This window comes from Lichenostomus cassidix, chromosome 5 (assembly GCF_008360975.1).
Source record: "Lichenostomus cassidix isolate B80296 chromosome 5, HeHo_3.0, whole genome shotgun sequence".
NCBI classification, from domain to species: Eukaryota; Metazoa; Chordata; class Aves; order Passeriformes; family Meliphagidae; genus Lichenostomus; species Lichenostomus cassidix.
The window spans coordinates 60,276,664-60,298,559 of NC_139486.1; the positions used below are offsets into that span (position 1 = coordinate 60,276,664).

General features: G+C 40.4%; 1 protein-coding gene and 1 long non-coding RNA gene across 3 annotated transcripts; one reads left to right on the forward strand and one right to left on the reverse strand.

The window, feature by feature from the left end:
* CAT (catalase) lies at positions 1 to 13,273 on the reverse strand. The gene is made up of 13 exons (XM_085063313.1): positions 13,005 to 13,273; positions 9,257 to 9,428; positions 8,259 to 8,369; positions 6,773 to 6,903; positions 6,027 to 6,131; positions 5,566 to 5,691; positions 4,945 to 5,136; positions 4,067 to 4,219; positions 3,812 to 3,950; positions 2,551 to 2,681; positions 2,138 to 2,245; positions 1,525 to 1,611; positions 1 to 1,301 (listed from the first exon to the last, which is right to left on the reverse strand). The coding sequence occupies exons 1-13, from the start codon at positions 13,068 to 13,070 to the stop codon at positions 1,236 to 1,238; spliced, it is 1,587 nt and encodes a 528-aa protein (XP_084919439.1). The 5' UTR covers positions 13,071 to 13,273; the 3' UTR covers positions 1 to 1,235.
* A 143-nt stretch (positions 13,274 to 13,416) lies between these two features.
* On the forward strand, positions 13,417 to 20,450 carry LOC146436917 (uncharacterized). Of its 2 annotated transcripts, XR_014852782.1 has the most exons (7): positions 13,417 to 13,622; positions 14,914 to 14,959; positions 15,979 to 16,095; positions 16,490 to 16,580; positions 16,881 to 17,380; positions 18,345 to 18,563; positions 19,397 to 20,450. It is a non-coding gene; the product is annotated as an uncharacterized LOC146436917 (long non-coding RNA). The 2 variants fall into 2 exon arrangements; XR_014852781.1 differs by having other exon boundaries at positions 16,881 to 18,563.
* The last annotated feature ends 1,446 nt before the right edge of the window (positions 20,451 to 21,896 follow it).

The following is a 21,896-nucleotide window of genomic DNA, read 5'->3' on the forward strand; positions in this document are numbered from 1 at the left end:
GATTTTTAATGCCATTTATTTCAGAAATAAAAGAAGACAACAAGATAATTCACTCAGCAGACACAGCCCAAATTAGAAGATCAGGCCTTGTTTAGTCTTTTCCAAGAAAGAGTTAGGATCCTCTGTTCCAGCAGGAAATATTCCCACCCAGTCATGTAACTCCACATGCCTGATCAGGTAAAAATCCAATGGAATCCCAGAAAACAGTAGGTTATCAATTCATATTATTTTACTGCACCTCTACCACAGTTAGTTCTTCACAATCTGGTTTTAGGCATATTTTCTATATGTGTTCATACAAACATGCTGCTTTAATTAAAGGATAACCCTGAAAATTAGCTCTGGCTTGGTCAAGAAATAGCAATAGCAGATTATTGCAGTAAAAATTTCAGCAACCACTGGGAATAGTTTTAGAAGTTCTTGAGCTTGAATTTCAACATTCATGCATTTGAAGGTTCATTTCTCAAACACTGAGCATGTGAATATTTTCCATTTAAATTTTTACAGAGTAGAAGAACAATTTACTCCCCTATCCCTGAAAGGACTGTAAGGTGTAATCAATTCAGTTGCACAGTGCATGGAGTAAAAAACTATCCTTTGCTACCTCCCTGATGTCAGTTATATCCCAACATGGCATTAGTAAGCAAAGATCATGCTGAAATGTATGTTGGGAATAAAACTGAACTGTATTTAGATTAAATTTTGTTGTTAGTTTTATCTCTATTATAAGGAATGAGTAAAATGTTGGTATGTCCAAACCAATGCATAACATTTTATTTCTGGAAGGCCAAAAATGATATTCAAGGGATGTGTTTGCAAATACATACAGATAATTATTAGAAATACTGAACAGCATCAACTTTTTAACATTAACAAATTTCTCCATGAGGGCAATCACATTGCCCTTACAGAAATTCTACTGTGTGATTGAGCCAGGACAGTTTTACAACAAATATATGAAGCAGTATTTTAATTAAATTTCTGTTTGCTCCTAGAAACGAAGACAATTTCAAATCACAAGTTGTTTAAAAATCCCAGAAGTTGTTATCAAGCAGTAAAGCACTAATGTTGAAAGGCACTAGGATTGGAGCTTGTATTACCTGGTTTCCAGTTCAGCAAATCACCCCTGCAGAACACTCCTGTGCTAGGGCCCGAGTCTGTTACATTCATTAAAGTGTTGGACAGGTTCTTGTGCAGGTGGGAAGATGTGAAATCCCAAGCAAATCTCTGTGGATTTACAGGTTGGATCTCTCCTTGACAGACATGCGGGTTGTGGACTGTGTGTAAGTTCTGATCACATCCTGCAAGCAAAGCAACACACACACAGAGTGAGCCCCAGTTAGAGCAGAGAGCTTCAGGAGAAAAGGAGTGTTTGAATTGACAGAGTTGTTACTCTTTGGAGCAAGCTCTGAGCCCAGGAAAGGCTCGTGGAAATGTTTCATTGCCATTACAAAGGGTGGGTAATCAAAAAAAAAAAAAAATTCACAGCTAGTAAAAATTCAGCCACAAAAATGATCACCATACCTTTTTCCCACTCTCAGCATTGTATTTGTCCAGCAAAGCCTGGATACAGGCACCATAGTTAGGATGGACATCAGTGAAGTTTTTCACCTGAACAGGAAGACAAAACAGAAAAGGCAACAAGAATTTTTTCCTCCATTTCAAATGGATTCTTTCCCACATTTCCTAGTCTGAAAGCCGTTGGTATCATACGGAAGAATAAATCTAATAGTCAGAAACAAGCTATGGACATCTTCAAACACTATTTCTGTTATCTCACACAGAGCTCACTCCCAATTTAAACAAAGTTGCCCTGGGAAGGATAAAGATCCAACCCTTCACTGCCTTTTCCTTGTTTAGAGCAAAACCTTACTCTGACAGTAATCTGATTTTTGAAACACCAAGCTGAACACATGTTCAACATCTATCCCATTCTGCCCCCCAGGAAGAAGTTACTTTAACATGTTACATATTGATGTTATATGTGTAAATAGGCACTTAGGTAAGTATGAGAATTCCAGTGTAAGAAGAAATTCTGCCTTCTCCGAGAATTCCTGATCTTCCTTTCCAGAAGCCATTATAACAAAGCTACTAAACTGGTAGAAAACCTGGAATAAACCCCTAAGAGGGCACTTACAGCTCTTTTCTGAATGAAGAGTTGGGCATCCTTCAGACTATCTGCAATGTTTTTACACAGCCTCTGGCGCTCGGCCTCGTTCAGCACCTTGAGGTAGAATTCTCGTACCTGGCCATTGGAAAAAAGGGTTTATTTTGAAATTCCCAACAGCAAGGGAGTAAGAATAGCTTTCACTTAGTCAGGCAACACTTAAAATACTCTAAATGTATAAAAGGCAGCCAATCTGTGAAGGTTTTTCTTTGGCAAACCTGACAACACCTCCTTCTCCACACACTAATGGCAGGAAGACGAGTCACAGTCTCTACATAACAATGCCCAATATATGGATTTCCAATTCAGTGAGAATTCCCACTAACACCCACCCTGCAGGCTCCTCGTGTGCCAAGCAACACAGAGCTTGTCCAGAGGCTCACCTGGGTGACATTGTCCTCATTGGCACTGTTGAAGCGCTGCACATCTCCCGAGGCAAACATGCGGCTCTCCTTGAGCCGCGGCTGATCCTCAGGACCAGTGAAGCTGTTTGGGTAATAGTTAGGGGCACCACCTGGGGGAAAAAAAAAAAAAATCCCCAAACCAAAATAATCAGATGGCAGCGCTCTCAGGTAAGTCAGGAGACAGAGGATATTCTTTGCTTGAAGAATCTAAATTGATAACTCAGTGACAATTTGTTTTATTAGAAACAGTTGACAGTATTTTTCTGTCAACACCTTCAAGCCAGTACTTAACAGCACTTGCTACAGAGAGCATTTCCATAGCTTCTTAAAAACAAATTTAAAAAGGGAAAATTGGTTTCAGAAATAAGAATATCTGGCCACTCTCACAGCAATATTGCTCAATTGTAACAGACAAAGTCATGGTTAAAGTCTGAGGCAGTATAAAAACACTGTCATTTGCATATCTGCAGTACTGCAATGCTTTCCTGTGTAAGGGGGTCCGTTTTAAACACATGAGGAACATAGGGAACTGCATAAAAATAAACTTATTATCTGTTCTGGGACAAGGGCAGCTGCTCTCAAGTTCCTGTTTTTCAAATATTTCCCTCTCCTCCCTCAGCAAGTGTCTGAACTCATAGCCCAGGGGAACACATATTTTGGCATGAGCCACAGCTTAAGTACATCCTTGTTTACTCTCAGGTATAAAACAGCCACTCTTGGGCAAACCTTGACAGAAGAGAAGCAGCTCAACAGAGGGGAAATTACAGCTCTACTCTTGGCATTTTCACTTTTGTCTTTCGCAATCTCTCAGAAATCTGAAAGCAAAGCAGTTTAGTGAAGCTGACTGAGCATACAGAAGTCACTCTTTAAAAAATCTAAACATGGATTTCTCAAAGACATTTAGTCCATCTCTATTATTTTTAGATTAGATTTTGCCTACATGCAGAAACAAAGTAGTAATTAACTTAGGTATAAATATTTCTCTGACACATTTCTTCATTTCAAATCAGTAACAATTTAGAACTTTTCCAATTAAGTGACCTTTAATAAGCATGTTTCTAGAGTCTTTAAAGAAGCATAAATAGGGACATTACTGAATTTATCTGACCGTGGGTTTTCTTAAAAAAAACGCCTTCTGTTGAAGGCCCATGTCTGGGAATTGTGAAGCTCTGGGAGAAACAGTCACAAAAGACACAAGATGCATAAAAATGATTATCTTGAAAGCTGTTTTCCTGACTACCTTGGTTGTCAGTAACAGTCATTGGCCCATCCCTCTGGTAGTTGGCCACCCTGGCTCTGAAGGGACAATTCACAGGGATCTGCAGGTAGTTGGGGCCCAGGCGGTGTCTGTGGGTGTCAGGATACGAGAAGAGACGTCCCTAAAACGTTGACCACAAACATTTATTACCACTTGGACAAGAGGGGGGCATGTCAATGCCAAGCTTTCACAAGCAGCAAAGTAACCAATGCTCAGCAGGTCAAAGCTCCTGCTTACCTGCAGCATTTTGTCAGGGCTGGGCTCGATTCCAGGGGGCATGTTGCTAGGGTCATATGCCATCTGTTCCACCTCTGCAAAGTAGTTGACAGGATTCCTGTTCAAGACCAGCTTTCCCACAGGGATGAGAGGGTAGTCATTATGTGGCCAAACCTATAGGACAGTGACACACATCCATTAAAATCAACATTATTACAATATTATGCAGCTTAATTGCCGAGCAAAATTTGCCTGACTTAAGTCTCAATTGAGAAAATCAATTACTGAGTTTCTTTTTTTTCCTAACAAACATTGAGAAATGTCTTATTTTAAGAAGCCTTTTGCAATTAATAGAGACTATTAATGCAACTTATTTCATCATCCCAGCATAATCTCAGCACTTGAGCACTTGAATGAAATACCCGCAGGCCCTTGAAAAGCTGCCTAGGGAAGCAGGGTGTGGGTGGAACTGGTGGCACAAATGTTTCCAGCTCCTTCAAAATGCTTAACTGGCTTAACTGGACTTTTCTTTGCCATCTGAGCTGCACTTTTAAGTTCAAAGGTCTTTAGCCACATAAGGAGAGCAGTGTTAGAGGTAAAAAAGAGAAACTCAAGTTTATGTCAGCATCTTTCAATGATGCATTCCTAGGAAAAGCTACTGGGAGGGGGACCAAATTAAGAGCAGCAAGGCTCAGGGTGTGACTGTGATCTGAGATCACACTTATGGGATCTGCAGGCCTGGAATCAAGCCCTATCCATACTTCCCTGAGGAAGAGTAACATCAGATATAACATGACTACAATTTCATCTCCAGAATTTCTGGCTCATCGTGGCTCTACAACAAAGAACACACTTAAAAACTACCTGAAACTGAATATTCACAGCAGTATCAGACATACCTTAGTCACATCAAAAGGATTGAATGGGAATTTCTCTGCTTCTTCAAAGGTCATAACCTGAATGTAGAAGGACCAGGAAGGATAGTTCCCCTTGGCAATGGCATTGTAAAGGTCCCGTATGGAATAATCAGGGTCAGTAGAAGCCAATCTTCCTGCTTCTTCCACAGAAAGGTTTTTGATGCCCTGGTCAGTCTAAAAGCAACAAAAGCACCAGTTACAGCATGCAGGAAGTATTACAGAAATCATTAACCAGAATGAATTTTAACAAGATTCACAATCCAAGAATGAGGTTGTCCACCTTCCAACAACTTGAGTTCAGAATTATAATACAGTCAACACCTGCCTCCAAGATAAAAATCAGTTCACTGATGGAGCTCAAATAACACGAGGCAAATCCTCAAATAAGGTTTTTTTACAGACTGTACATCATTACTGTGTTAACAAGAACAATGATGCCTCTTCTATTGGTTAAAGGTATGAAACTGATATTAAAAAAGGACACCTTGTTTAACAAACAATTCTCTCAATTAAACTTGAAAAGTCACAGAGCATTTTAATGGTTTTTATCCAATATGACGTACAGTTCCAATAAAAATTAAAAAAAAAAAAAAAGATCAATACCTTGGCATGGAATTTGCAATAAACTGCTCCTCCATCAGCATTGACCAGTTTGAAAGTGTGTGATCCATAGCCATTCATGTGGCGATAGCCATCGGGAATGCCACGATCACTGAACAGGAAAGACACCTGAGGAGAAGGATCAAACACCATTAATGGGCTCAGCAGATCAAGGATAAAGTCAGCATCCCATACTAAGCTTGTTTATTGCATTAATTGGCATTGCTGGGAGCTATGGTAATGTTATTAGGAATTCCTTGAGGAATTTCTAGTTTAAGTTTTAAGTGTTCATGAAATAAAACTGATTTCCAGGCAAGCATGGATAATTTAAAATTATATTTAAATAAAATATAAATAAGACTATGTAGACTTCTAGATCAAACATGGAAAAGAGAGAGTTAAAAAACTGCTGTCACAACATTATTTTCCCAATCATATAAAATAAAGCCAAAGGATAAGCTTACTTGATGCAAAGATTCAGGGCGAAGACTCCAGAAGTCCCACACCATGTCTGGATCCTTCAAATGAGTCTGAGGGTTCCTCTTTTGGCTGTGGATGAAGGATGGAAACTAATTTGTCCAGAAGTGGAGGAGGAAAAAGAGGGGGAAAAAAAAAAATATTAAAGACAAAGCTGTAAGATCACTGAAAAAAATCTTTTACTGTCATATGCTTCCTGCAACCAGATTCATACACAGACATGCAGAATTAGGGAAATGCCAAACCTTTACAATTAGAATAAACAGGCTGTTCAGAGATAAAGAGTGTTTTCATATTGTGGTTGATAAGGTGAGAGATAAAACTGTTTGGATTTGTGTATCTATATTTATGTGACTCATAAATGAATACAGAAACACTATAAAATATCTGTGCAGAACTCCTGCACTCAAGGAAAGCCTCTCTACTAAATGCTGTTAAACTTATGCTAAAAGACAAAAAAAAATCAGATTTAATAAAAAGAATCTGCAAGAAACTTTTAAAGCGGAAGCTCAAGTGAAAAGTACAAAACCATGTAAGTTATCAAGCTTTAGTTCTTGAATTTGCTTTTCTTTAAGAGCATCTTTCCAAGTAAAAAATGTTCAGACCATCTGACAAACAACAAAATTAAAGTGTGTCAAAACAGCAGCTTTTCCTTCTCAGTGAAGCCAGAACAAGAGGTAAATGTACTTCTGAACTCCCTCCCAAAGTACCCTCAGCTTTGGTGCTTACTCACCAACATTGCATCCCGAATAAAGAAGATGGGAGTGTTATTTCCCACAAGATCCCAATTCCCATCTTCTGTGTAGAATTTCATGGCAAAGCCTCGGGGGTCACGAACTGTGTCAGCTGAGCCAGATTCTCCAGCTTGGAGAAATACATGAACATAGAAGTGTTAGGGTATGAAATGCATAGAAATATAACTTGAAAATAGGTCATAAACTCCTAAAAGGACAGTGTTTATTGCAGTCTTGCCTACACCAAGGAATTTTACAAGTATTTTCAACAATACTTCAGGCACTGTGAGTTTTCAAAGTGTGAACCCAGCCAAACAGTCAGGCCACAGTCAAAAGAAGTAAAAACCAAGTATATTCCCTTGAACCAATTAAGAGTGGAATTTTTATTATCACTAAGAGAGACATCATCAGATTATAAGGCTGAATCATCTAAAACCACATTTGTTTCTGCGCACCAAATCCCAGTGGGAAAGCTCTCATTCAGAAGGTATCAATCTAACCAGCGTGCCTAATAAAAAAACCTATGGAAGAACTGTAATCCTTTTAATTACTCCTGCTTCACCCAGGATGGGATTTTCAATAGGAATTCAGACCAGAGCACAAGTGCCTAGCACGACACCTGGGCAGAAGTGATCCAGAAGTGCTCAGAACAGCTGATGCTGAACACTGTGATGAAATCAGTAGGACGCTCGTTCTCTCGTTAAAAACCTTGAGTGTCCCAGAACAGCAGGGAGGGAACATGTCCAAACAGGGCAGGGAGAGGGAAGGGAAGGATCCAACAACCTGCTCCAGCAGCACTCCACAGATCCAACCCAGATCCCTGTCCCTACCCTGTACAACACGCAAGGCTCCCTAAATCCTAGGGAATTTAACGTAGGGAACAGCCAAGGCCCAAAATCAGCAGCTCCTTGAGCCTTGGTGGACTTTTTTCTCTTTAATACTTCCAGAACTGAATCCTCATTAGGATTCCTTTGCTTTTAAACACATGCACATCATTAATCGTAATTTTCCTATCAGATGAGCTATTGACTACCATGGGTGCTTTAACAAATAGCATTTGAGATTTTGTTAGTTTGTGCATTCCAATCTTTAAGAAACCAGAGTTTACTTATGGAAGACTGTTTATTTTTCTTTGCCCAGTATTTAGGTTACACCATTCATGCCCAAAACATTCCTGCAGCATAAGAGATTACAGGTATTTAACTTGCAAGTGTTGATTGTGATCCAGCCAGGAACAAAGCAACCCTTCTGTCAGAAAGAAACCAGCTTGGGCTGCCCTCCCTCTCACATTTCAGACAGAAAACTGTCTCCAGAGAGCTCTGACAGAAAGGGGCAAAAGCTACTTAAGGTAGTCCATTTAAATGAAATTCAGAGAGGAGGAACTGGCTGGAAGAAAGGATTTCAAACACCTTTAAGTGCCCCACAATGCACACACTGCTACCAGAGCACCCATGTAACAGACACACAGTAAATTTAGAGCCTTACCAACAGTGGAGAAGCGAATGGCAAGGGGAGTCCTTTTCCCAATGTGCTCAAACACTTTTGCCTTGCAGTACTGGGTGATATCATGAGTGACTTCGAAATAGCCAAAGGCCCCTGAAGAACAGCAATTGCAAAATATCAGATCTAGGTACCTTCTGTCCACTCACAGCTGATCTGCTATTAACACAATTTTAAGTCAAAAGGAAGCATGGAAATACAGCAGTTCATACCCACGCCCTAAACACTCAATTTACTTTCACCAAATGAAATTTATTTAACACAAACTATTTGCATGGAGCTGATTCTCTCCTCCTTAACTGACTGTTAGCAGCTCCCAGCAGCAGCACAGAAGATGCCCTTCTGCCAAAATCTGTGTATTTACCTGGGAGCAAGGCAGGGTTTCTTTAAACCTGCTCTGTGTTGCAGAATTTTTGGTGCACCTGTAAGATGGGTGAAGCAACAGAACCCTTCCCTCCCCCACAGAGGAACTTTTCCCATGTACATTCACATTATAAATACAGCCCCACACCTGCTCCTTCTAGGGCAATGCATAACAAAAACCAGGGTACTAATTCTACTTTACTAAGATCAATAATAGTTTTATTAAAGGTTTAGGTTTTTTAAATTGAAATATTAGATCATCATCTTGCTTTGGCAGACATAGATCAGGAGGCAGCCAAATACTCTATTAAATAGCATGCAAACAACATTAAATAGAGATAGGAGGGAACAGATAGAGGAAAACAGAGACTACAGCAAATACAGTAAAAACTGAAGGGCTATAACCACATTTTCTCTCATCTTTGTAAACAATTATTCAGTGCTTCAAGTTTTGGCACTGAGTTCTTTTAAACCAAGCCTTACCACTGTTGTTTACATAGATTTATTATAGCTAGTAACATTAAATTATAGACAACAATGTAATTTATGTGTCACAGTCTACATGTTAACTCAAAAGCTCTTTAATTCCACCCAGAGAAAATAAGTGATTTTAAGCATACCTGCCCCTTTTGCGTGCACAACTCTCTCAGGAATCCTCTCTCTGTCAAAGTGAGCCATCTCATCAGTGAAAACAACATCTTGGACAAGAAGAGGTCCCCGTGGCCCCACTGTCATAATATTCAGCTTATCCCCAATGGGGTTCCCAGCACCCGTGGTCAGGACATCTGGTTTCTGGAAGCAAGAGTCAGTATCAACACCAGAAATTTAAGGATTTGAGCCACACACTGTGCAGGACTGTTCAACCATTACATGTCACAGAACATATCAACAAGAAGATGGCAAAGCGACTTCAGATTTTGAAGGAAGTTACAGAAAATACAGATGTTTACCTACATCACAGTGCTGTGTCTAGGGGCAACTTAAGGGGAGTTCAAGTCATGAAAATCCAGCAATGTTTTCCATGGTTCAGAAGTATTTCTTCTTAAAACTATTGATTTTGCTTCAAGAGAAATATGGGATGGGAAAAAAAAGCCAAAAAAAGGGGCAGCTGCTAGAAAATAAGGGAGAAAGGAGAGGAAGATGAAAGAGGTAATGTCAGTACAGAGACAGAGGCATAAGGAGAAAGGTACAGGCTGACTAGAAGGGGGTTTCCATGATTAGTGTTGGTCTGGAAGAGCTATGGAAAACAAGAGAAGCAGGAACACTCGAGGAATCATCATTTTACACTCCTGAACCATGGAAGGACTAAGATTAACACTAGCCCTAAGCAGCTCCACTGCCAGGAAATGTCCTGCAACTTCAAGTAACACCTGTGCTATAACTGAGTGCACTCCTACTTTCTCAAAAAAAACCAAAAAACACCCAAAAAACCAAACAAAAAAACCCCAAAAACCCACAGAAGAAAAGACTATCTGCATCACATATAGGGTTATATGCTCCTCTAAGGCAATACTCCTATTTTACTGCATACTGTAGAAAATGTAGTGAGAAAGGTACATCAGCTCCAGAGACCTGATAGTCACAGGTTTCAGTTTTTCCTGGAGTACTTTTATTGCTAGGAGCCTTGTAAAGGACTTAAAAGAACAGAAAACAGGTATGGACAAAGGGGAAAAAAAGGGAAAATAAAGAAAAAATTTGCAACGGGGTGAGCTCAAATAGCAGAGTCACAGATTGTGACCAGTTAACAATAAACCCATCCCATATTGCACTGAACTGACATAATTCCCTATGGGTTCTCTATTCACACCATCCTGAAGGTGTGAGATGAAGCATCTGCACACCTGAACCATGCCAGCACCAACTCCCTCAACCCCTCCCAACTAGTTCTCCTCCTTTTAAAGTTCTGTAAGTGGAAAGGGATGGTGGAGAGAAGGAAAAAGCAATTCTCGATGAGAAAAGCCTTCACCACTCTAACATGGACTTCATGGGGCTCCAATTCTTATCCTGACAACCTAAGCTCTGCTTTAAGGGGTTCATTACTGTAAACAGACAAAATTGCCATCGGATGGAAGACCCTCACCCCACAAGAGGTAACCCACAGAGGCAGGGAAAGAACAATTATTCCCATCCACACCCAGAGCTCTGGATGAGGCAGAGAATACAGGGAGTTACAGACACCTTTGTTTCACTCAGGTCCATGAATAACCACATAAAAGGCATTTAGCAGGATAGGTGCATTTCCACTGTGTTCTTACTAATGTGCAACGCACGCTACACCAGCTGGCTTGAATTCCCAAAATATACAAGTTCTTTATTCTTCCTTCACCACTTCATTAGCATAAAGCTTTAAGCATAAATCCAACTCCTTTGGGATGCCTGGAATCCTCAACCTACACTGAAATCTGCATCAACTTTTAAAAAAGACAATATGGAACTGCTTACAAACAAACATGATGTTCAGAAACTTACAGGAAAGTTACTTTATTTAAAGCTAAACTGGTATTTTAGGTCAAAGAAATATCTGCTTAAATCAAAAGGTTATCAGCAGTTTGTCATTGGAAATAATGCAAGAGTACAAATTGTTCTCAGTGTATTTTCCACTGCTTATTTATTAGAGGCAAGACTCTTCTATAATGCCAACATTTAAGGCGACCAGAAGCAGCTGCTAAAACCACAACTTGGTGAAATTAAGACTATAAAAAAAGTTAACAGCTTTGTGGCTGTACAGTCTCCTTTGTGTAGACAGACCTTCTAGAGTTCACATTAGAAGTAAATACTACTTATTATTTTAATGGTAGGAGATACTCACTTTAGTTTCAGGATAATGTTATGTGAGGCATACAAACACACCATAGTTTAAAGAAGAATTCTTACACTACTTTTGGACCTGAGTTTGATGTCTCTGTTTCCATACAGTTGGGAGCTGCACACAGTCCAAACCTTGAAAGATAACAACTTTTGAGTCTGTACTTCATTCCAGCACTAACCTGCCGTGACAGAAAGAAGGGAAGCAAAGCCAGGAGAGTTTTAGTCACTGCTGTGGTAAACAGCGCACATCAAAGTACTCACTTCCAGGCATTACTGATACTTTGCACCTTATACAACTCACTTTAAAATTCTAATAAGTCATCCCTACTTTCTATCTTAAAGTCTCATGACTCCTTATGCAACACAGACTTTGGGTTGCCTCCCAATCTCCAAATTAACCTTGGCCTCTTTTCAAATACTGCATTACTAGAGAAAAGCTGACATCCCTACAAAAAGTATTACACATGGATAAAAAAAGGGACTATAATGACACATGGCAGGATATGATGAATTCACAAGTCATCAGGTAGTTTTCACACCGTACCTTTGCAAACAGAGAGGGAAAAAAATAAAATTAAGGTGAATTAACAGCTCCAGTGGGAACTGAGGCATCCACTTGGATCTTGCAAGATTGCTGCTTAAAACCAGCAGAAAGTGTATTTGTAAATACACGTTTCTGTCAGAAAAAGCATATAGAAGCTGTCACAGTGATTTGATGAAGAAGAAAGGAAATCAACTCTTGCAGCATTTATACATTTACATAAATATTTCGGGGTCTATTCTACATCTTCAGACGACTGAGTGCCATGCTATGGCTACATGCCTTTATGAGTTCAGTCAAGCACTTGTCCCAATCCACTTCACAGAATCATGAAGTGGTTTGGGTTGGAAGGAATCTTAAAAACCATTTCATTTCATTCTAACCCTATGCCATGGCAGGGCCTCCTTCCACTGTCCCAGGTTGCTCCAAGCCCTGTCCAGCCTGGCCTTGGACACTGCCAGGGATCCAGGGGCAGCCACAGCTCCTCTGGGCACCCCGTGCCAGGGCCTCACCACCCTCACCGGGAAGTTTTTTTTTCTTAAAACATTTACTTCAGTCTGGTCAGCAAGTCCACGCGGGATATGCTGAGTCGGCAGGGAGCCACAAGGCTCACCGAGTCCAACCGCTGGCCCTGCACACACTGCTGAACGCGCTTTATCCTCTATCCCACGTAACAGAAAAGAAACCCGAACTGATTGAAGGCGGAAAACAATCAGCACCATCTCCACCCGCGGCCCGAGCGCAGGGAAAAGGAGCCGGGAAGGAGCACCGGGGCCCGGCAGCGCTGCCCGCCCCTGTCGCCCGGGCCAGCTGGCAGCTCCGCCGCTCCGCGCCCCGGCGTGCCGGGCGCAGCTCCAGCCCGTGGGGGCGAGGCGAGGCCGGGACGGGACAGAGCAGGGTGCCTCGCCCTCCGCCGCTGCCCCGGGCCGCCCGGCGCTCCGAGCGCCGCATCCCGCCGAACCCCCGCGGCTCCCCTCGGGATGCGAGGCGCGGGGCTAGCGGCGATGCCCGGCAGGTACCTGCGAGCCCCGCTGGTTCTTCCAGTGCTTCAGCTGGTCCGCGGCGTCGTCCCGCCCGTCGGCCATTTTGCAGTCTCCGGCGACCCCCGAGGCAGGAAGGACGGCGCGGAGGCAGGCGGAGGGGAGCTGAGGGGAGCGGAGGGGCTGTGCCGGCTCGCAGCGAGGAGGCAGCGGCGCGGAGCTCGGGCCGTGGCCGGTCACGCTGTCACCGCCGAGCGCCCAGCGCCGCCGCCGCGCCCGACAGCAGCACCGCGGGTAGCGGCAGGCACCGCACTACAGCTCCGCCAGAGCCCGCCCCCCGCTACTCCCGCCGCCAATGGGGTGGCTGCCAGCTGCCAGCGCCAGCTGTGATTGGTGTAGGCGCACGTCAATCAGGCGAGGACCACGCCCACCCGTCACGCTGAGGGGGCAGAGGGCGGCGGGGCTGTGGGGTTGCTTTGTGATTGCGAAGAAATTAACCAATATGGAGCTGCCAAAGGGATTTCTGTGGCTGTAACTTCATTGTCGAGATGCCGGAGCTTTCTAAAGCTGCTGCTGGTGGAGGCGTTGGTCAGTGACAAGAAGTTACAGGCTCGGCACTGTGCAAACTGCACGTGCTTAGGGAGTTTGTGAGGAAGGGTTTGCTTCAGCGGGGAAAAAAATTGTTTTAAATTGCAAAATCAACCTGGCCAATATATAACTGCATAAATTATATTAGTTTATAGCGATCTGTGGACTCATTCTTGTATCAGTGCCTTGAATGGGGTACAGGTGATTTATTAACTGCTCACAATTCATATGTGCCCAATAGTAAAGAGCATTTCTTCAGAGACAGGAGTTTTTAACTTCAAAAAACCACCCACGTCTGAATTTTGTGGTTATACTCACACATTATGAGTAGTTTTGATAATAACGTAGGATGTCCCCCGGCTTGGTGCCTAATGCATGTGCTACAGGTGATAAAAGTGGTAAAAAGCTGTTTTTTTCCCTATTTCTGACGTTAAAACCTTTGAACAAAATGAATAATCCATCTTAAAGTCCGTATCTGAAGGATTATATCTACATTCTTTCTCTTAATATATATAAAGAATTGTCCATCTCATTATTTAAAGTTGACAATTGCTTTATCTAGTATGTGTTACTATGGATTAGAGGGTTAAACCTCCCAAATTCAGGTCTGTACTACACAGGAAATATCACTAATTGTACTTTTTCCTCAGAAGTAAAAACAGCAAACTGCTTTTTTTTTCTTCTTCACTATTTATGGGGACATTTCTTTCATGACTCTTTTCTCCTTCAACATGATAACCAACATCATAAAGAAGAGCACAAACTATCACCTATATTTCTCATGGTTTTATACAAAATATAGATCATCAGATTATACCTCCCACACCTAGATTTAAAATCAGGAGTGTCCACACACAGTTTTTAAAATCAGTAATTAATATTTCAGTTTACTTAACCAGCAAATTGGGGGAAATGTGGACATTTTCATGAACAGTTAATATTTGCTTTTTCCTTTAAAGTTTAACACTAAAGTTTTGAGCTGGTCAATATGTGTAGATAAACCTGCTGGTCACAAATCTGTTTCAAAATAAGAGTGACTTGCAAAAACTTCTCTTTCCTATCCCCCCTTCTTTTCACATGCTAGAGGAAAGGATGTAAGTGCATAGACCTATGTGTATGCCTGCATAAAGAACAAACAAACAAGAAGAGATTAAATATTGGCTAAGAAAATATGCAAACCCCAGAGCAAAACCCACGGCAGGGCAGGTGGCAACACCAGTGGCACATATTGCAAACAGTGTTTGCCCTTTAACTTAACTAAAACCAAGTGACTGCATTTCCTAAGAAAGGTCACACATCAAGCTCAGTGTGGCACAAATGCTTTTGTCTCTCATCTTGCTCTGATTTTTTGTCTTTTCAGGGAAAAGAGCAGTGAGTGCTGGTTTGAATCCCACAGGGATCTGGCTGTGAGTGTCTTCATTTATTTCCTTTCCCCCCTTTCCTATCTTGATATTTGTTTCCTGCGGCACCTTATTTGCCTGTGTGAGCCTCGTGTTATGTATCTGCATTAAGTAAACAAACTTCAAACAATTCCGAATTAATCATCTTTATTTACCTGGGGAGACTGGTTCTCTGCTGCCACATGACTTTCTGAGGCATGATCCAAACCACACTTCACCCTTAATTAAGATTTGGGGAGATTAAAAGACATGGTGCTTAGCATTTGGTTTCTGTATTTAAAGTGTGTTTTAGGGTTTACAAGGTCAGTGTCACTCACACACACAATTGTGCTGTAAATAAAGTTTACATGTAGTTCAGTGATTTACACCCAAGGGAAGGATCTAGAATTAGTCAAGTAGAAGGTCAAGAGTTCCTGTTGCTTTGCTAATTAAGTTCCACAGGCACCCCAAGCTTTCATCCTACATCTATCAGCCACCTCTGGCTGCCTTGGTCCCTACCTCCTGCCTGTGATTAAATCAGGGTTATAAATGTTCCCATGCTCCCTACAACATATGTACACCCTGAGTGCCTCTACTACAGAGCCAGAGCATTTAACTCCAGCACAGAGCATGGGGGACAAAATTACTTTTAAAATAAAAGATCAGAAAAGAGAAGCACAAGAGAGAGAGTGCTCAGTTCTCAATTAAAATTATTATTGATAAGAACTCTTATCACTGGATTGGGAGGCATATTGACCCTTCTACAAAAGATATTCAAATTTGTGTCTTCCAGACTATCTAAATTATGTGTCTAGAGATGAGGTTTGGATACATATTATACCACAGAAGGTCAGAAAGAAAAACATAAAAATTCTGGTTTAGGCTCACATAATAAAAATATAATTGATATATAATTGATATTTTCAGTCATGAAACAAATTGAGCTGCTGCATGCAGACCAGTTATGGAATAATATAATGAATCTATTCTCAAGACCTGAAATTGTAACTGGCTTTTATAAATACCTAATCTTTGTATATTTGCAGTACCTCAGGAGCCTTTTCCACTTATCTTTTTGCTGTCAAACCTGGTGTCCTCATACACCAGGGCACAGAAACAGCACGGAAAGAGCAAAACAGAATAACATGACAGAGGATTGAGGGGTAGGTATGGCACCTACCTAGTCAGGAGAAGTAGGTTGCTGTTCTATTTTAGAAAAAACCCAGAGATTTGTGAATAGAAACAACAGATTAATGCCCAGTTTAAAAATAAATAAACAGAAGATTCTGTCTGTGCTGATTCCAAAGCGGCAGCACACACCCAGAGCAGTTTTATATCTCAAGCTGGCAATTACACAGCCATGAAATTCATGCTGTGAAAGGTCAGGCAGCCTCTGGGTGACACGTGCTGAGGTGTTGGACACGGTCTGTGGTGAGCAGAAGAGATAGATAATGATAAACTGGGCATCTCTATATCTGTAAGATAGGTCTGAAAACATTTTGCAGCTTTGATGATGTTTATAATTCAGTAATTTGCCTTTTTAATTTTTGCTTTCAGTCACCAGATCTAATGGAAAACACTGAAATGCAGTATCTTCAGAAGAGGTGGACTTTCAGGGATCATTGAGGGGACAACACTAGTGGAAAAGGTAAGCAGGGGGGAATAAAAAGTGGTTTCTGTGGGAAATAGCACACTGGGCTCCCATTTGACAGAGTGAGATGCTGAGATGCATAGAAAATTTGAAAACAACATGTAGAAAAAAATCAGGAAAAGGCAGATAGGAAACCTTACTTTGTCATTTTTCACCATCTGCTGTAGTTATTAGGGCAAGCTCTCAATTCAAAGTACTAGAAAAAAGGATTTGCCTCAAATGTAGAAAACTGTGTCATAATATTAATAATTTATATGTTTCAAACATGCTTTTCTTTGCTTCTCTCATTCTCCATAGATGAGAATGACTTCAGTGATTTTGGAGCAGCTGTCTTCAACCTTTGTGGTTTGTATGGGGGTTAGCAAATGCTAGTGGTCTTACACCCAGTCCTTTTTTACCAAAAATAGAATTTAATTAACCTATATTAATTGTTTCTAATAATGTATAGCTTTTCATAATCAGTACTCACGTTCTTCTCTATCAAGAAGTTGTGTTTCATATTAAATCTAGAAAGAGCTGCCATCTACTCCTTGAGATCAGCAAAAGAACAATAATAGAGTAAGAAATACAGCACTTTTCAAGTAGTGAGGTTTTCAAATGTGTTGAGCATCCTGGATACCTCAGTTTTGTGGGTTTGCTCCTCAAAACCACATTATTAAAATGATTTCACATCATAGACACACAGTTTTCTTCTGTTAATGCAGATTTGATTTCAAGTTAGAGCACCCATATGAATGTTTTTCTACATTTGTTCTCTGTGTTATAGCAGCATTGTCTGAAGCACCTACCCAGTGGCAGTTAGTAAAATCTCAATTTTGGAACCTGATTTTGCCCATTAAAGCTTCATGCTGCATAGGAAAAGGTTTAAAGCTAAACACAGCCATATTTTGTTCTGTTGTTACAATCAGAAGCTCTTAAGCTTCTAAATGGGTCAACCATCAGTATGACTTAGTCACATGTTCTTGAAATTAGTCAAGTGCTTAATTAGCATGCTGGATATTTGCATGTGTAAATAAAGATGTTTGATCCGAGAGATACCTTGATACAATAGGTGTCATTTCATGTGTTCCAATTCCACAGAAACAAGGGAATCCTAAATGAACTGAGCTTGAATTTGCAGCAAATTAAAGGCAATTAAAAATGTTGTCTGCCCAGCAGGACTGGAAAATCAGGCTATTATTTAAATGCCAGGAAAAATCAGATACATGCCTTTGAAAAATCTGGAGATATATGTGTAGCTAAATGCATCAGTAGGGCTCTGGACTGATACATAGAGATTATTCATATAATCTACTAACACTAGTGATGATGGATTTCAGCATGGTTCATACCTCAAACTTGAGTTGCTTTTGGTATTAAAACTCTTAAAGTTTGTCATATGATCACACTTTGTTCTTTACAGTGGTGATTTCTGAATTTTCTTGTGAATATTGGGTCATGGTGCTGCCTGGAAAATAAAATATCATCATGGGCAGCTTATGGGGATAAAAACAACTACAAAGCAGACGGTGAAATGGCAATAAACCAGATGGATTTGTGGTTACCACAGCAAATATGAATGCTGGGAAACAAGGAAAGGCAAGCAAGAAGATTTGTGAGGTACCGAGGCAGAAAATGTCACTGTCTGCAGCCAACAGGCAAGGAGGTAAGAATTCTCCAGACTCGATCTACTCACTAAGGCACAACTGAGAGATTTGAGTTAGGCAGCCAAAGATGTTTAGGTGTCCTGAGAAAGGCTGGATTGATCCCTTTCTGTTTCAGTGAGTTGGGAAAGATGTGACACCCTGCAAGCAGACAGACATCAAAGGCTCTCACAGTGCATGTGACAATGGTGGCAGGCACATGTGGCATTTGTGTGCCAGAGCATCAGCAAGCACTCCACATGTGTAATAATCCACTCTGCTGACTGGATGGGTCAGGTTCCAGTGGAATCACCTACAGGGAATTGCTGCAAATTCCCAGTGCAGATCAGCCTGCACGGTGCCATTAAAATAGCTTTTTCTACATTTAACTTGTTTATAATCCAAATGTAGTTTAATATGTTTTTATGTTAATATGCTTAATATGTCTTTCACTGTTTTTGTCCTGAAAATACATACACACTTTAACATATTTAAATTGATTTATTTTCAGTGTCTCTAGCTGATTAATAGATCCTGAACATAACTGAGATTTTAAAGATCATTTCAATGAATTGTGATTTAAATGCAGTTTTTAAAATCTGCTTTTTTTATAGAAGATGGATGTATCTGTCATTACTCCTGTTTAAGAGGAGTAATGGCCATTGAGGTTTGTCCCTTGAGATGGTGGCAAACAGAACCCAGGGAATAATTAATCCTAGGGCACCAGTACACTAATTAGTATTGCTGGAATTGATAGGAGTTTCAGCACCTTTGAAAATCTGTTTGTATTTTGATGTGAATATTTTAACATTTTTTTCACTCAAAGTAGCTGCCACTCTCAGCCTATTTTCCATCATAACAGGAGGTATCTAAGGATGGAATAGTGGCAAAAAAATCTTTAAACCACCTGCTTATATATCTTCATTCTGACAACGTGAAAGACTACAAAAAATCCTGGGGTTAGTAGGATATTAGATAAATATAAAATAACTCTTCCAGCCTCGACTAATTGATCCAGCCCAGTGCCTGCCATCTGGCCAGCAGTTTGCTGGTGCCCTTTGCCCCAGCTGTCAGCATTTGAGTTGTTGTTCCAGTCATTGCTTAAAAGCAATTTTTCACACTGCCTAGTTCTAGATCATTATGGGTTGCAGAGATGGCCATTGTTTTGTTTAATATTTACCCAATTGCCAGGGATCTGCTTCTGAATTAAAGTCCTGGATAAGCCCTTGGTTGTTTTGACCGCAGGTAGGTGTATGGAAAACAAACAGCAGATTTTTTGCTGCTCTTTAATCCAAAGTTCACTTCTGTACATTTGGCCTCATTTTTCTCTTCACAGAAAACCCATTGCCTCAAATAGGTAAGTTGAAATTATGGAAGCACGAAATAGACTAAAAAAAAGCAAAATAATTCCATAACTACAGTGTCTTTACAGCATTACTTAGACTCTGAGTTCAGTTTTAAACATCCTAAAGACTGTCAGCTTTTAATGTATGTGGAGAGCTGGTTTTAAAATGTGCATCTTCATAAAAGTTGATAAGAGAGATAATATTTTCATCTATCATGGAAACTATATAAAATTATTTGTGTGGTTTGGGTTTTTTTTCTTTTCCTGGAGGTTGATGCTAAAGCTACCAGGTTAATTGACATGTTTCTTTCCAGCTCCTAATTGCTGCCTGCGCCCTGGCTATATGTTTACAAAATATTTGCAAGAGGTTTACAAGCCCTTTACATTGCCAAGAAACTTCTGATGTAGGGATAAAAATGAAATACAGATCATAACTTATAAGCCACCAAACTTATAAACACACTAAACCCTCCTGCACGGATCTACAGGGATCTATCTGCATTCCTACCCAGCTCTGGTTATGTGTATTTCCTATTTTCCTTGGATTAAGGGTTAAACAGCACAATTGGGTCTTGACCTGTAATGTGAACTTCCAAACAATTTTAAGAGGAATATACATTTTTCACTTTATTTTTTCAATACTTTCAGTCTAAAAATATTTGATTTTTTTTTACAGCTACAAGAAAGAGCACTACATGATATTAAGTATGGGAATTAGGCCTAGTTTTGCCCACCAACTACTTTTGATTCACCCAGAGTGAAAACAGCTCTTTTTCAATAGTCCTCTGGTTATCCTATTATTTGAAGATGATATTTTTTTTTCTTTTGCTGTTAGTATGGTAGGGGGATTCTTCACTTGTTTTCACAGTGTGCTAATCCCTCTTCTGTTTGGTGTATTTTTTCATAGATATTCCTGAAACTGAAAAAGTTTTCAAGATACCGAAGGCTGAGATATCTTAATTTTCTGCCTGCATGAGAGATTCCTGAGGCTTTTCACTGTTTCCTTCCACAATGATGGCTTTCTCCTTTTCCTCCTCACCACTCCTAGGGATTGCAACCAAAATTTCCTATTCCATTGTACTTCAGAATTGACTTCTAAGCATTCCCCTATGGACCGGAGAGAAACTTTGGTCTATCCCCCTCTGTTTTGATACATTTGAACAGGGAGGCTTTTGCTGTGATCCATAATGACTTATCCAATGATATCCACCTCCCAGTTCTTTTGTGAACTTCCGATACATTTCTGAATCACCATTTTATTGAGTGCTGATGGCTCCTGGCATCAGCCCCACTTCTACTGAATCACCCAGACTGTTCCTATATTTTTTTTGTGATTGGTTATTGGCTGTGCAATGCTCAGAATGCTAAAGAGCACTGTGACACTTCCACCACAGGTGATGTGTCCCGGGCATGCCTTCCCAATGATGCAAGCAGGGGAAAGAAAAGGGAGTTGGTCATTATCTCCCCATTGCTTCCAGCATGTGTTTCATCCTGCATGGCAATAACAAATTGGCCTGTGTCAGCCATCTCCTTGTTGGAAAAATACTCCTGGGTTATGTGATAACCAGCAGCCCTGTGTCATAACTGGAATGAGGGATCCAAGGAGGTGGATGGCTCTATGTTTATTCAGGCTGCACGTTGATAAGGTGGTTCTTGAGCCAACAGTGCTGATGAACAATGTGTGCCTGTACTGAACTGACAATGAGGTTTGAAACCTTAGTATGGGATTGCTTCCCTAATGGTTTTTTCCCAGGATTTTACTTTTTTGGGTTGGAGTTATGCTTGCTCATCTTCTTAGCAAAACCTTACTGGGATACACGTTCTGCATCTTCACAAGATAGGTGAGATGACAAAAAATTCTTCATTCACATGAAAACTGGGAAGGAACATGCTGGGAAAGTGTGAACAGTGCATTATGGAAGGTACTTTCTGACTTTCATATTTGCTCAGAAAGTTTTCATTAATTACCACACTCACTTTGCAATAAATGTCCAACTACAAATTCCTGCTCCCAGCATACTGAGATTAAATCTCTTCCTTGAAAAAGCTTTCTAAAATTTTTAATAAGGGTAATATAATTTAGTAATGAATAGTACAATACTCTTACAATATTATATAGAATAAAAGGATTTCTTTTAAACTCTTTTACAGATTCTCTGAGAGAGCAACAAAGATTTTTCCTCTAACCCAAACTTTCATGTTTTAGTGGCCTACTAGTGTTACAAAGCTTGGTTTTCTGGCTTGCTTTTCATAAAAAAAAAGCAATGGCTGTGCTAGGTGAGTTATATCACACTTTTCATGTAGGCTTTAAATTTTATAGGCTATAACTATTAAAATTTCAGCCTA

What these genes read in the sequence shown, in the direction of transcription:
- CAT (XM_085063313.1), bottom strand. Translation starts at nt 13,070, where the DNA reads ATGGCCGACGGGCGGGACGACGCCGCGGACCAGCTGAAGCACTGGAAG. An exon ending in GCCCTGACAAAATGCTGCAG is followed by an intron (nt 3,951 to 4,066) that starts GTAAGCAGGAGC and finishes TCAACGTTTTAG; the next exon opens with GGACGTCTCTTCTCGTATCC. An exon ending in ATGCTGAGAGTGGGAAAAAG is followed by an intron (nt 1,302 to 1,524) that starts GTATGGTGATCA and finishes CTTTGCTTGCAG; the next exon opens with GATGTGATCAGAACTTACAC.